General features: G+C 34.4%; 2 protein-coding genes across 3 annotated transcripts in view; both read right to left on the bottom strand.

Annotated features, from left to right (window-relative positions):
* LOC107598593 (rho GTPase-activating protein 12-like) overlaps positions 1-9,259 on the bottom strand; it is a 40,070-nt gene extending 30,811 nt beyond the window's left edge. For both annotated transcript variants that reach the window (XM_016289982.1, XM_016289983.1), the window contains exons 1-2: positions 8,679-9,259; positions 360-1,266 (exon numbers count right to left, since the gene is read on the bottom strand). In XM_016289982.1, the coding sequence (XP_016145468.1) occupies positions 360-1,175 (816 nt within the window). In that variant the 5' untranslated portion in view covers positions 1,176-1,266; positions 8,679-9,259. The remainder of the gene's footprint in view (positions 1-359; positions 1,267-8,678) is intronic.
* A 2,359-nt stretch (positions 9,260-11,618) lies between these two features.
* The window catches only part of LOC107598641 (pleckstrin homology domain-containing family M member 1-like), a 16,853-nt gene continuing 12,484 nt past the window's right edge, over positions 11,619-15,987 (bottom strand). Inside the window, exons 7-10 of the mRNA XM_016290033.1 lie at positions 15,203-15,422; positions 15,040-15,103; positions 12,220-12,377; positions 11,619-12,059 (exon numbers count right to left, since the gene is read on the bottom strand). Of these exons, the coding sequence (XP_016145519.1) occupies positions 11,951-12,059; positions 12,220-12,377; positions 15,040-15,103; positions 15,203-15,422 (551 nt within the window). The 3' untranslated portion in view covers positions 11,619-11,950. The remainder of the gene's footprint in view (positions 12,060-12,219; positions 12,378-15,039; positions 15,104-15,202; positions 15,423-15,987) is intronic.

The following is a 15,987-nucleotide window of genomic DNA, read 5'->3' as shown; positions in this document are numbered from 1 at the left end:
TTTAGCTCCATCAATCAACTGTTGATGTAATGCAGGTATTTCTACACCAGTTTGTTTTTTCTTTTTATGGACACCGGAGACATCATCACTTCCCCGTGGTTTTGGTTTCGTAGGCACAGGTGCTAATTTGCAGACAGTGCCCCCGCGTGGTCAAGAAAAGCAGCTAAATCATTCAGACTGAGCATATACTAAAGTATGCAGGGTCATCACTGAAATTTCATAATGAATTAATAGGCTACATGCTTAGATTACATAGATTGTCACGAGAGAACACTGCTGACTTTCATTGCAAAAATATTTGGAGGACAGAATAGTATAGAATTATTATCGTTTTTGCTACATAATCAGAAATTGCTTACCATATTCTTATCTGGTGTGACAGGCTTTACAGTCATATCTTCGTCGGCTATTGAGGATTCTGGTTCTCTTGCTGTATCCAAACTCTCATACACATTCTCGTCTTTATTCATGGCATTCCAGACGTCACCCCAGCCAGCTCTATTGAGCATCTGAACATCTTGATCCAGGGCCTTCGAGTCCACCCGAGGCCTTTCTGTTGCATTTACGGGTGATTTTATCTCCATTTTAGGGGATTGAGGTGTGTTAACTGTATGGAGAGGTGGCAGTATGATAGAGGGTGGTGTCTCCCCATTAGTTGGAGGAGCAGGGACACCATTAAAGACAACATCATTGTCTTTAATGGTGTCATAGATCGGGAATTCAGGCACAGGACCGGCCTCTGCTTCAGTCTTTATGGGATCTGGATCCAAACCTTTCGGTTCAAAGAATTTCTTTGGAATAATATATGTTGTTATTCTATGGCCATCCTTCTCCGTGTCTTGTTTTATAGAGGCAGGGAGTGTGACCTCAGCGGGCTCAATGATGGTGGGAAGACTATCAGGAGCTGTCTCTGAGTTGGACTTGAGGTATTCACTTCCACTAAACTCTTCCGGAGGGTCCAGTGGAGTTTGGTTGGTCTCAGGTGGGAGTTCGGTCACATAGGTTGCTGGGATGAAAAAAGGCTTGTCGGTCTCATCCCTCCGAACGTGCCACCAGGTTTCATTGGTCTTGCCTACTAGGATGTAGTGCTCGTTGGGCTTGATGGACACCTCTCTGCCATCTCGAGCAGTGTATTTGTATTCATAATTCACCAGAACCTGCTGTGAAAGTGACATAGTGGCCCACTTCTGCAGATCCCAAACCTGTTATGTGGCTGGAGTTCAGTGCAAACAGGAAATCAGGGTCCGTATACAGTCATCACGAGATCTGAAGATAAAGGAGGAAAAAAAACAATAGGTCTTGTATGAAATAAATCTTAGAAGTTTAGACAAAACAAAAACACAAAATATAAAACACAAAACAAGAACAGACTTGCTAGAAAAAAGAATATTAAATAATACAAAATGCAAAACAAAAATCAATCAATACAATGAAACAAAACACTACAAAAAACAAAACAAAACAAACAAAAAGCAAAAACACAAAGCAAAACTATGCATAAAGACTTACTTGTGACAATAATATAAAAGAATGAAAATGCACAAACACACACAATCAAAACAAAACACAAAGCAAAACTTTATGAATAGACTTACCAGAATATAAAAGAAAAACAAAACACAGAACAAAGCCAAAAACTCAAAAGAGAAAACAAAACTAAACATGCAGACTTACAGAATATTTATATGTACAGTATATTTTACTTACTTTTAGTCATTTAGCAGACGCTTTTATCCAAAGCAACTTACAAATAAGAAAAAGTAATTAAAGCTAAAAGCTAAAACTCTATAAATACTACTTATACACATTTAAGAAAATCAAAGAAATTAAATAAAAACGACAAATGCATACAACAACATTTCAAAACTAAACATTTAAATGAAAACAAAAAAATAAAGCTAAAAACAATTCAAAATATTAAAAGAACAAAAGGTATGAGTATAATAATGATAATATAAACATAACACTAAGCCAAACACCACAAAAACAACTACATATGTGTGTGTACATATATATATATAAATACATCCAATATATATATATATATTATTTCATTTCCAAAAACAAACAAACAAACAAACAAAAAGCAAAAACACAAAGCAAAACTATGCATAAAGACTTACTTGTGACAATAATATAAAAGAATGAAAATGCACAAACACACACAATCAAAACAAAACACAAAGCAAAACTTTATGAATAGACTTACCAGAATATAAAAGAAAAACAAAACACAGAACAAAGCCAAAAACTCAAAAGAGAAAACAAAACTAAACATGCAGACTTACAGAATATTTATATGTACAGTATATTTTACTTACTTTTAGTCATTTAGCAGACGCTTTTATCCAAAGCGACTTACAAATAAGAAAAAGTAATTAAAGCTAAAAGCTAAAACTCTATAAATGCTACTTATACACATTTAAGAAAATCAAAGAAATTAAATAAAAACGACAAATGCATACAACAACATTTCAAAACTAAACATTTAAATGAAAACAAAAAAATAAAGCTAAAAACAATTCAAAATATTAAAAGAACAAAAGGTATGAGTATAATAATGATAATATAAACATAACACTAAGCCAAACACCACAAAAACAACTACATATGTGTGTGTACATATATATATATAAATACATCCAATATATATATATATATTATTTCATTTCCATTTTGTATGTTGAAGTACTGAAATGACTCAAATTAAATCAAACTAAAACTTAATAAAAAACCTATATAGACATCATAAAAAAACTAATAAAATGACAACATCACTACAACTGTAACTAAAAAACAAACAAAAAGCAAAAACACAAAGCAAAACTATGCATAAAGACTTACTTGTGACAATAATATAAAAGAATGAAAATGCACAAACACACACAATCAAAACAAAACACAAAGCAAAACTTTATGAATAGACTTACCAGAATATAAAAGAAAAACAAAACACAGAACAAAGCCAAAAACTCAAAAGAGAAAACAAAACTAAACATGCACTTACAGAATATTTATATGTACAGTATATTTTACTTACTTTTAGTCATTTAGCAGACGCTTTTATCCAAAGCAACTTACAAATAAGAAAAAGTAATTAAAGCTAAAAGCTAAAACTCTATAAATGCTACTTATACACATTTAAGAAAATCAAAGAAATTAAATAAAAACGACAAATGCATACAACAACATTTCAAAACTAAACATTTAAATGAAAACAAAAAAATAAAGCTAAAAACAATTCAAAATATTAAAAGAACAAAAGGTATGAGTATAATAATGATAATATAAACATAACACTAAGCCAAACACCACAAAAACAACTACATATGTGTGTGTACATATACTACAACTGTAACTAAAACTAAAATAGATAACTAATACAAATCAAACTACATTAGTTTATCAGTAATCCTAAAAAATAACACTGAGCCAAACACACATGCTGAAATAACAACAACTTACTGACACATAGTAAGAAATGGTTATAAAATAACTGAAACAGAAGTGAAACAAGTAATAGGAAAGAGGAGAAATAAAAAGCGATACTTATTACAGTATATACAGTCAGTGTGTCACATTTAGTCTAGAATAAAAAAGGCATGAAGATAAGGGCCCTTTCAGAGTATTTACCCTGAAATCTACTCATTTATATGATAAAATATACTGTTTATTAGCTTACAAATATGACTTTTTTAAGGGGTGGGACTATCATATTCACAACACAAAATATTTGTGAAACAGAGGAATGCAGACAAACCAGGGGAACCACAGGTGTGTCGGAGAGAGAGAGATGAGAGAAACCTGTCAAGATTTGTAACAGCAGACGGCCTCAAAACTGAATATTTTCAGTGCAGATTTAGTTCAATACATTCTTTACTTTAATGAAACCACAAAGCAGAGACAGACAGCTGAAAATATACAAGCACGAAGGGATGAAGTAGAAGAGAAGTACTAGGCAATTGTTTTTATTTAAATGATAATGTGTGTGTGTGTATCTATATCTGTCTGTCTGTATATCTATCTATCTATTTATCTATCTATCTATATATCTGTCTGTCTGTCTATCTGTCTATATCTATCTGTCTATCTATCTATCTGTCTGTCTATCTGTCTATATATATCTGTCTGTCTGTCTATCTATCTATATATATCTGTCTATCTATCTATCTATCTGTCTGTCTATCTATCTATATCTGTCTATCTATCTATCTATCTATCTATCTATCTGTCTGTCTATCTGTCTATATATATCTGTCTGTCTGTCTATCTATCTATATATATCTGTCTGTCTATCTATCTATCTATATATATCTGTCTGTCTATCTATCTATCTATATATATCTGTCTGTCTATCTATCTATCTATATATATCTGTCTGTCTATCTATCTATCTATATATATCTGTCTGTCTATCTATCTATCTATATATATCTGTCTGTCTATCTATCTATCTATATATATCTGTCTGTCTATCTATCTATCTATATATATCTGTCTGTCTATCTATCTATCTATATATATCTGTCTGTCTATCTATCTATCTATATATATCTGTCTGTCTATCTATCTATCTATATATATCTGTCTGTCTATCTATCTATCTATATATATCTGTCTGTCTATCTATCTATCTATATATATCTGTCTGTCTATCTATCTATCTATATATATCTGTCTGTCTATCTATCTATCTATATATATCTGTCTGTCTATCTATCTATCTATATATATCTGTCTGTCTATCTATCTATCTATATATATCTGTCTGTCTATCTATCTATCTATATATATCTGTCTGTCTATCTATCTATCTATATATATCTGTCTGTCTATCTATCTATCTATATATATCTGTCTGTCTATCTATCTATCTATATATATCTGTCTGTCTATCTATCTATCTATATATATCTGTCTGTCTATCTATCTATCTATATATATCTGTCTGTCTATCTATCTATCTAGATATATCTGTCTATATCTGTCTGTCTATCTATCTATCTGTCTATATCTATATATATATATCTGTCTGTCTATCTATCTATCTGTCTGTCTATATATATCTGTCTGTCTATCTATCTATCTGTCTATATCTATATATATATATATCTGTCTATCTATCTATCTGTCTATATCTATATATATATATCTGTCTGTCTATATATATCTGTCTATCTATCTATCTGTCTATATCTATCTGTCTATCTATATATATCTGTCTATCTATCTATCTATCTATATATATATCTGTCTGTCTGTCTATCTATCTATATATCTCTCTATGTCTGTGTCTGTCTGTCTATCTATCTATCTATATATCTGTCTTCTGTCTGTCTATCTATATATATATATATATCTGTCTATCTGTCTGTATATCTATCTATCTGTCTGTCTGTCTATCTATCTATATCTGTCTGTCTATCTATCTGTCTATCTATATATATATCTGTCTGTCTATCTGTCTGTATATCTATCTATCTGTCTGTCTGTCTATCTATCTATATCTGTCTGTCTGTCTATCTATCTGTCTATCTATCTATATATATATCTGTCTGTCTATCTGTCTGTCTATCTATATCTATATATCTGTCTATCTATCTATCTATCTATCTATCTGTCTGTATATCTATCTATATATATATCTGTCTATCTATCTGTCTGTCTGTCTGTCTGTCTACCAGTCTGTTTATCTATCTATCTATCTATCTGTCTGTCTGTCTGTCTGTCTTCTTCTTTTGAAAGATATTGCCTTCAAGGCAGGTAGTTCAATTTTGTTTGTGACTTGCAGCACAGTGCAAAAGAGAAACGATACACTGTGTTGTACCATAAATTAGTATATTACTTATAATTATGATTTGGAAGCTAAAGAAGTAGCTTTCAAAGTAGTTTTCAGAGTTGTTTAACACTAGTGAGAATCAAATATGCTAAAAGCATGTAAACATAGAGTGACAGATGCACAACACTGGCTACAGGAAGTGAGTGTATTTTGCAGAGGAACGCTGCACTAACCCCAAACCTACAGAAGAAGAGACACCAAAATAGAGGAAACATCAGCTTGTAAAACAGGAAAACACACCATGCTATATGCAAACGGCAATCTCGGTTTCTTTGAGGTTGTTGCAAAATACGAATTATTGGATGTTTCAGTGATGACTGATTAATTAATCAAAACTACCACACCAGCAGCTGCTGGCGAAGACGTGAGTGAACGTGTTTTAAGTACAGTCATCATCTGCTGTGCCTTCATGGAATGAACAGCAGGCAGTTAACGCCACTAATGTCAAGAAAAATGTGTCCAAACCACTCGTGATCACATTCAGGAGTCCTCACTGCATCCAGCAACTGGTTTGGAACTGGAACAGTGTTCAGATGATTGAACTATTATATAAAAAAAACTACACATATCTCACAATATATTAGATAATGTAAATAAATAAATAATGTATCTGCATATAATACAGGATAGTGTGTGTGTGTATATATATATATATATATACATACATACATACATACACATCTACATTGTTAAAAATGTTTTTTTTTTTAAATAAGTTGTAAATAAGGCATGATTATTTGAATACATTTAGCAAGAAATTACTATTTCGAGTCTTTCTACTTCAAAATGTCATGTTTAATTCAGTGCTACTTGATTATTTTGGAATTTACTAGAAATTTCCCAGTGAAAATGTTTCCCCCCCCCCAGTGTGTATACAGTAGACAGCTTATGAATACATATATCATATAACATTATATTATATTTGTATCTACATAAATATATACAGTACACACTCATACAGTATATTACGTAAACACAAACTTTTATTTTGGATGCGATTAATCACGATTAATCTTTTGACAGCACTCATTTTAATCTCATCTTTTGCTAATATCTTACTATTTTAAACTTTAAAAACTAAATAAAACCAAAGCAAAACAAAATGAAGCAAAGCAAAGCAACTTTGTACATGGTTGTGAATCAGGTCTTAAACTAAATGGAAGTCTCATTTGCCAATATTATTATCAATTCCTGATGTACATATTACTGCAGGAACATACAGATAGCAAAAAAACCATACAACTGTTGACAGTTGTTCATAACAAACCGTCTATCTATCTATATCTGTCTGTCTGTCTATCTATCTGTCTATCTATCTATATATATATCTGTCTGTCTATCTGTCTGTCTATCTATCTATCTATCTATCTGTCTGTATATCTATCTATATATATATCTGTCTATCTATCTGTCTGTCTGTCTGTCTGTCTTCTTCTTTTGAAAGATATTGCCTTCAAGGCAGGTAGTTCAATTTTGTTTGTGACTTGCAGCACAGTGCAAAAGAGAAACGATACACTGTGTTGTACCATAAATTAGTATATTACTTATAATTATGATTTGGAAGCTAAAGAAGTAGCTTTCAAAGTAGTTTTCAGAGTTGTTTAACACTAGTGAGAATCAAATATGCTAAAAGCATGTAAACATAGAGTGACAGATGCACAACACTGGCTACAGGAAGTGAGTGTATTTTGCAGAGGAACGCTGCACTAACCCCAAACCTACAGAAGAAGAGACACCAAAATAGAGGAAACATCAGCTTGTAAAACAGGAAAACACACCATGCTATATGCAAACGGCAATCTCGGTTTCTTTGAGGTTGTTGCAAAATACGAATTATTGGATGTTTCAGTGATGACTGATTAATTAATCAAAACTACCACACCAGCAGCTGCTGGCGAAGACGTGAGTGAACGTGTTTTAAGTACAGTCATCATCTGCTGTGCCTTCATGGAATGAACAGCAGGCAGTTAACGCCACTAATGTCAAGAAAAATGTGTCCAAACCACTCGTGATCACATTCAGGAGTCCTCACTGCATCCAGCAACTGGTTTGGAACTGGAACAGTGTTCAGATGATTGAACTATTATATAAAAAAAACTACACATATCTCACAATATATTAGATAATGTAAATAAATAAATAATGTGTGTGCATATAATACAGGATAGTGTGTGTGTGTATATATATATATATATATACATACATACATACATACACATCTACATTGTTAAAAATGTTTTTTTTTTTAAATAAGTTGTAAATAAGGCATGATTATTTGAATACATTTAGCAAGAAATTACTATTTCGAGTCTTTCTACTTCAAAATGTCATGTTTAATTCAGTGCTACTTGATTATTTTGGAATTTACTAGAAATTTCCCAGTGAAAATGTTTCCCCCCCCCCAGTGTGTATACAGTAGACAGCTTATGAATACATATATCATATAACATTATATTATATTTGTATCTACATAAATATATACAGTACACACTCATACAGTATATTACGTAAACACAAACTTTTATTTTGGATGCGATTAATCACGATTAATCTTTTGACAGCACTCATTTTAATCTCATCTTTTGCTAATATCTTACTATTTTAAACTTTAAAAACTAAATAAAACCAAAGCAAAACAAAATGAAGCAAAGCAAAGCAACTTTGTACATGGTTGTGAATCAGGTCTTAAACTAAATGGAAGTCTCATTTGCCAATATTATTATCAATTCCTGATGTACATATTACTGCAGGAACATACAGATAGCAAAAAAACCATACAACTGTTGACAGTTGTTCATAACAAACCAGCACAATGAGAGGAGATATCAAATTAACTTACCATCAGAGAACACAATAATCCCTCGACGACGACGACTCTGAGCTCTGGGAATAATTCACTTTAGTAAGAAACTATCGTCTCTCTGTTTCTGGTTTAATCCAGGACGCCTCAGCCCCTCTTCAGACCTGTGCTGCTGTTGTGGAGGAAACAAATGTGGCCAGATTTGTGCTGCTCGGCTGAGTGGAAGTGAGCACGAGCGAGCGTGGTTTACAATAAAACTGCATATTAAACCATCATTGTATTTACAGTCAGTCACCAAGCGAAGGAACAATTGTCCAAAGCTGGAAAAACTGAGAAATGAGGAAGCAGAAAATAAAAAAGAGTAACGGTGAGGAACTTGTCAGCGCTGCTGTGTTTTTAATCATCGACATGGCAACACTGACAGAGGCGTGAGTATGAAGTGAAGGGCTGTTCATTCAAGGCTATTTCGGCTTTATGACTCATGTTTCGAGTCATATTTGGAGCTTGCAGACTTCAGACATGGGTGTTGGTGCGAACACTCTGACTTTATGGAAGCTTTTTAGGTTCACCTCAGAAGTCAATGGTGTCATTCTCTTGTTGGTTTTCCTTCTCTGTCTGTGCTGCGCTGATAACGTGGTCCAGGTCAACAGGAAGTTTTGAAGTATGGGGTGGGGTTGAGGTAGAATAGGTTATCATTGAGAAAAAGGCATCCACATTCTTCTGGAAGCCAAACTTAGATTAGTAGACTAGTAGATATTGTTGGAACACTGGATAAAGTCTGGTTGAAAATTCTTCTTTGAAGAGGGAATTTTGGCTTTTTTAAAATCACTCCATGAATTAGAAAATACTGTCAACAACTAGGGGGGAAAATCTCATTAAATGTCATAAATCAGGTGAATGATATATGAACAAATGCCTATGTGAAAATCTTCAGAATATGGATAGGAAATCTTGGGGTTACTAAGTGCTACGGAAATGGATATGCCACGGAATAAAAAAAAAAAGGCCAAGGATTCTGACTTTTTCTTAACGCAATTGTGCGGAAAAAAAGCCCCAAAAAATTAATAATAATAATAATAGAACTGTGACATATAAACTACAATAAAAAAAAAGTCATAGTGAGATAAAAAGTTGCAATTACCTTTTTTATTTTCTGGCATTAAAAAAAAGTCAGAATTGTGAGAAAATAGAATTCTGATTTGGTATCTTGCAATTCCTATTTATCTCAGAATTGCAAGAAACAACGCCCAAATTATGAGAAAAAACTGAATTATAAAAAGTCACAATCTTTTTATTCATTTAATTCTTTTGTGGAAACAAACAAACAGAATCGCAAGATGTGAACTCAGAATTCAGAGAAAAACAGTCAGTATTGTGAGATATTGTGAGAATTGCAAGAAAAAATAAGTCTGAATTCTCTCAGAATAGTGAGATTTTGGATATTTTCTTTCCTCTAATCTAAAAGAAGACATGTTATATGGAATCAAAATTGTGCAGTACATGGAGAGAAAAAAAAAGTCTTGTCTGTGATGTCTCACAAAAAGTAAAAAAAATATATATTTCAAACGCTGACCCAGTGTTTAGCTGTTACACTGACCTGTGGCCTGTTTCATAAAACAAGTTTATCAAATAAGCCAGGCTTATTTCAGTTAGTCTGACGTATTGTCAGTTGATTTGGTTCAAAATAAATCAGACTAACTGAAATAAGCCTGGCTTATTTGGTCAACTTGTTTTATGAAACAGGCCCCTGCTCACAGTCTATCATATTTTTATATAGCAAGTTTGCTTGGTACATACAGGAAAGGGACAGAAACAAACACAGACAGAAAAAGAGTGCTAGGAGGTAAGAAAACAGGAAGAACCAGTCAGACACACAAACACTGCGGTGTGGTTTGAGGGGAAGGACAAGTTAAAGACCAAAATATGCATCCATCTCTCTATAGCTGCTCTGTGATTCTAGGAAATGCTGTTTATGTTAAGTTCTGAGTATATATGTTGGCACAAACATATTGTTTTATAGATCAGCAAACACACATCAACGCACACAATTTCCAAGTGTAAATATTGTTGCTTTCATCAATGCTTTGGGTAAAAGCATCTGGTGAATAACTATATGCACATACATTATGAGGCATTTACTCCATAGAATTAATCATAATAATATTAAAAGAAAAGTTCAAACATTAGGAATGTGAATCACTTTTGCTTATAGACCAGAGAAAAGCTTTAGTATTCATGACTGTATAAAAAGATGGTTAGACTTTTGCCTCCTCTAGTGGCAAAACATAAGAAAGACAAAAAGTCATCTGGGATTTTCCTTCAACAGGTGATATAATGAAAAAACCCTCAGAAGAATGTTCTCTCTCATATTTCAGTCTCCAATATAAAACATGTGCTAATGAAGCAGTAGACAACCTTCATGTGCATTCATTAAACCAGGAAAATAATACGTAAAAAGAGTTTATTATCCTTTGTATCATCCACAGAGATGAATGTCAGCAACTGGATTTCTGAACTGATTTTGTGGCGAGCATTAATAATTCACATTGGCTTATAATAGTTACATTTGTGGCACATCCCATTTTAGTGATGAATGCTACACTCAAACGTGAAAATAAAGGCACGGTATCACACAAAAACGACCTGTTAAAGGAGGTTGGTACATGTCATAATTCCATTAACCATCTTCTTAATAAATGCGTACAATACCTGCATATACAACTCTTTAATGCATACAATGCTTTGTAAACTCGTAATGCTTCATATAAAACTTGGCATGTGACATTCGGATGTAAAAAAAGTACTATAAAAACAAGAGTCATAAGATCCTTGGCATTCAAGTGCCTTAAGTTTCATAAATAAAGACTTCCTTGGCTTGACAATCAATAACGACCACGCAAGAAACAAAACTTCTGAACACAAACCTGCAGAATTACACGTGAAGCCCGAAGAGTCGATTAACCGTCAATTGTGCTTCCATAAAGTTGAAAAGCAAAAATCATAGCTTTAATAACAGTTCTCCCACCGTTGCAGAACAGTGTTGGTTTGGCATTATTGACATTTGATGAAAGAACAAACACGGGAGTGCTGATGTGAGTAAATATGTACAGATGAATGTGTAAATAAGTGCACTTAAGGTCAAGAGTCAAATAAAACGCTTAGTGTGAAGAAAAAAAAAAAAAAAACGATCAAACGCTTCCAGTTGGTCTGCTACTGAGAAAAATAATGTTTTAGATAGAATACTACAATAATATAGTACTAACCCTGGATTTTGAGCTTGTAGCTTGAGCGGTTTCTAACTAACAGCTAAATCAGTCCTCCAAATCCCTCTCCATATACTTTTGTATGCGAGCGCAGCGTGGACAGACCGGACACTTGGCCTTGCAGGAGGAATGAAACACCGCTTTGCAGACGTCACACCTGAGAGACAGAAAACACAGTCACACCGTCATCCTCATGATATTTCTCCCACTTCTGTGCGTCAGCTGACTGAATCACATGACTCTACTAGAAAAGAAAGTGCCAGCACAGCAGTGGTCTAGAGTGAATCTGAGGTCTAACGTGTGTTACGCGACAGTACCTGGTGGTGCTGTCGAACTGGAAGGGGAAGATGATGTTGTCGGTGTTGCAGATCTGACATATAAAGCCCCTTTGGGTGCAAAGGTCACAGCTGTGCACGTGCTTGGACCCAAACTGAATCAGAGACTGCAGGTAAGATTCGTAGTGCTCGTCTGCTATCTGTGTGCAAAAAAAAAAAAATCACAAGTCTGATCACTTAATAGCTCTCTTTTCTTCAATGAGGGTTATTTGCGGTATTCCTATTCTTCAGAAAAAAAGGTACAAAAGTTGTCACTGGTGTCATACCTTTTCAAAAGGTACACACTTTAGGTACCAGTATGCACCCTTTACGTGTACTTTCGAAAAGGTTCTGCCCCAGCGACAACTTTTGTACCTTTCACACCAGTGACAGAAATTAAATGTTCATTTAAGAGCAATATATGCCACCTTAAACTGATTTCATTTAAAAAAAAGAAATGATACTTGATACTAGGGGCCAGATTTACTAAACAGGGCAAATTAGCATTAGAGCGCAATTCCATAAAAGCGCCTATGGGAGGGGAAAATTCTGCGGGTGATTTACTAACAATGTGCACATTAAAGTACACAGATGCAACATCTCATTTGCATAATGGCCAGCGCAATCTACCAAGAGCAGCGCAAATTACCGCCTGCTTTTAAAGGCCCGCTCCCACCAAGAACTATATTGTCTGTTTATTCGAAGCGCACGTTTGTCTGTCGCTTTAAATTCTCAAGCTCGTGATAGCAGGATTGAATCTGATTGGCTGTCAATATTTTTTATCATTCATCAGCTGGAAAAAATAGTTCTAAAAGTGATTCCAACGATATCGTTTCTCTGTGCCTTTATTGTTATAGTTGTGGTGTGGACTCTGCTATTCTTTAATATTGAGAATGATTTTTAGAACTATATCTTTATCGTTATCTTTATAGTTATCGTTCTTGGTGTGAACGGGGCTTAAAGGGGTCCTATTATACTTTTTCACTTTTTTAATTTTAGTCAGTGTGTAGTGTGTATGTTTGGGCATAAAAAAGATCTAGAAAGTTATAAATCTCAAAGTCCACTCCAAAGGGAGATATTTAGTTTTTTTTAAATCCCTTTTCAAGAACTACAATGAACGGGTCGTTTGGACTACAGCGTTGGTTTCTGGGCTTTGTGACATCACAAAGCGGCTCATTAGAATGTCATTACAAATAATTCCCGCCTGCAGAAATTGGAATGCTTGGGGGGTGGGGAGGGGCGAGGTTGTGGTTAGAGCGCTTGGTTGAGTGAGTGCATCAGACGAGACGACGAAGAAGAAGTGCTGCTGCAGAGTTAGTGCATCAGAGAAAACCAAGAAGAAGAGCTGCTGTGCTGTAGCGTCACATTTTCGGCATGTCTAGAACAATTCTTACAATTCTTATAACACGACGTAGCTGGGTGCCGCGGACAGACGCCGAACAGCACCGCCGGTGTGCCTACACTCATAGAAAATAATGACGTGGCGCGACATGACGCTGCGCTTCTCGTCCGGTGTGTGACCGCTTGAAATGCTGTTTTTTTCACCTCCGTGCCCAAACGTCTTTGTTTGGGCTTCCGAAAGCGGATGATGTCAGGAAACAGTGGTTGCAATTTATTTTTTAACTCTGTTCCTGAGCATTATAACCCCAATTTGCTATTGTATGCTGCGGATTTTACTGAGGACAGCTTCCACAACATGAGTGTGGAGTGCCGGATTCGCCAAAAGCTTTTGTTGAAAGACGGAGCAAGAGGCGTGGCAGTACTGAAACACCGTCTAAGCTGTTCGCCAATCACAACGCACTGGGACAGCTAACCAATCACAACACATTTTGTTTTTCGGAAGGCGGACCTTCATCAAAGCCAGAACTAATCGAGCCGTTTGTGCCAGCCTGGGGAGAGAGGTATTTTCAAATGTAAATTATGTGAAAAATAATGCGTAATAAAGCATGAGAGCATGTTCTAGTACACCCCCAAAACAAAATCAAGACCTTGTAAAAGAGCATAATAGGACCCCTTTAAGACATGCTTTTTTTGGACAGATAATGCCCCAAATACCAGTGAATTGACGAGCGCAAGTCTTAGTAAATTGCGTTGCGTGATTTATTTAAATACTCTCCTCCCATAAATTTACCAGTCGGAAAATTTAAACTCCTACAAATGCATATTCAATAAGGTGAGTTGCAAAAGTAACTGTCCATGCATTTTCAGTGCTAATTTCCCGCTGTAAATCCTAAACAGTAGTGTTTTTTTTAAAGCCAAATTGAGGGCGCAAACTGATAGTAAATCTGGCCCAAAATATATATCAAAAACCACCAGTAGGTGGCGCCAAGTCACTGTCCTAATGAGTTGAGTGATTCATTCAAATGGCTGATTCATTTGGTCATTGAATCATTCATTAAGCTGAATCATTCAAAACGCGGATTCATTCAATAACGAAGCACTATGTGTTACTGGCTCAGAGACACAAAACAGTTCTTTCACGTGGAAATTTTCATTGACAATATAAAGCAAAAACAAAAATATTGACAACAATTGGGTCTAAATTGTAACGCTAAATGTTTATTGAACAATGAGATCGATATGAGATTCACAATCGTGCTCATAAAACACCAATCGTGTGATTTTGCTTAACTATATCCACCTTATTTTGCAAAGCGGAGTTATTTTCCAAAAATGAATTGTATGCTAAAAGAGTAGTACGTTTTGTTTGGTAATATACTTGATCTCAGCTCGTCCATCATTAAAATAAAAATATGTATGATGATATGTATTGCACGCCCCTAGTCGTTCAAATGATAAACAACAAGAAACAGCAAGCAATACCTGCTGCAAGTCCAATACACTGTATAGATCACTGTTATCCAGTAAGTATGTCCGCTGCTGAAGTCTGGAAATAAAATACAGATCACTTATCTGTTGCAATCATCTGTTAAAGACTCGATTGTGTCCCAATTACAAACACATGCACCTAAGAATACACACACACCTGGGTTGGATCTGTTTGCTGATGCCGCTGCGGCAGATGAGGATGTAGTCTCCAAGAAAACGAAGTCTTTGTCTCAGGCTCTGCACTTTCTCCATGATGTCAGTGTGATCAAACAGGTCAGGATTCAAAGCGTCAAGGTGCAGGAGTGGCTCGTGCTCAATTTGAGTCAGCAACTTAAAGGCTTGTTTTGAAACCTGAACATATAGATATACACACACAGCTGAATGACATAAGCACATATAAACAATTCAGAAATTTGGGTTTGGTAAGATTTTGCATTCATTTGATGAAAAATACAGTATAAACCGTAATATTATGAAACATAGTTTTATCATTTAAAAGAACTCTTTTCTGTTTGAATATATTTTAAAATTTAATTTATTCCTGTGATTCAAAGCTGAATTTTCAGTGTCTTCAGTGTCACATGATCCTTTAGAAACCATTCCAATATGCTGATTTACTGCTCAAGAAACATTTATTATTATCAATGGTGAAAACAGTTGTGCTGCTGATATTTTTCCAGTTCAACAGCATTTAATTGTAATTTTTTTTTTAAATAACATTATAAATGTCTTATCTCTTACTTTTGATCACTTGTGGAATAAGTGAATTTCTTAAAAAAATAATACGAAAACCATATATATATATATACACACACACACACACACTAGTCAACATTTGAAGTCGATCAAAACCTTTCAAAATTGTCTTAAAACCTAAAACCAAAATGAGTTCTTGTCTTAGAACAACTTTGATGAACTTTTTTGATCCACTTCAAATGTTGA

This window comes from Sinocyclocheilus grahami, unplaced genomic scaffold (genome assembly GCF_001515645.1).
Source record: "Sinocyclocheilus grahami isolate Dianchi unplaced genomic scaffold, SAMN03320097.WGS_v1.1 scaffold253.1, whole genome shotgun sequence".
Taxonomy (NCBI): domain Eukaryota; kingdom Metazoa; phylum Chordata; class Actinopteri; order Cypriniformes; family Cyprinidae; genus Sinocyclocheilus; species Sinocyclocheilus grahami.
The sequence above is the reverse complement of the archived record's forward strand: the minus strand, read 5'-3'. Positions and strand labels throughout refer to the sequence as shown.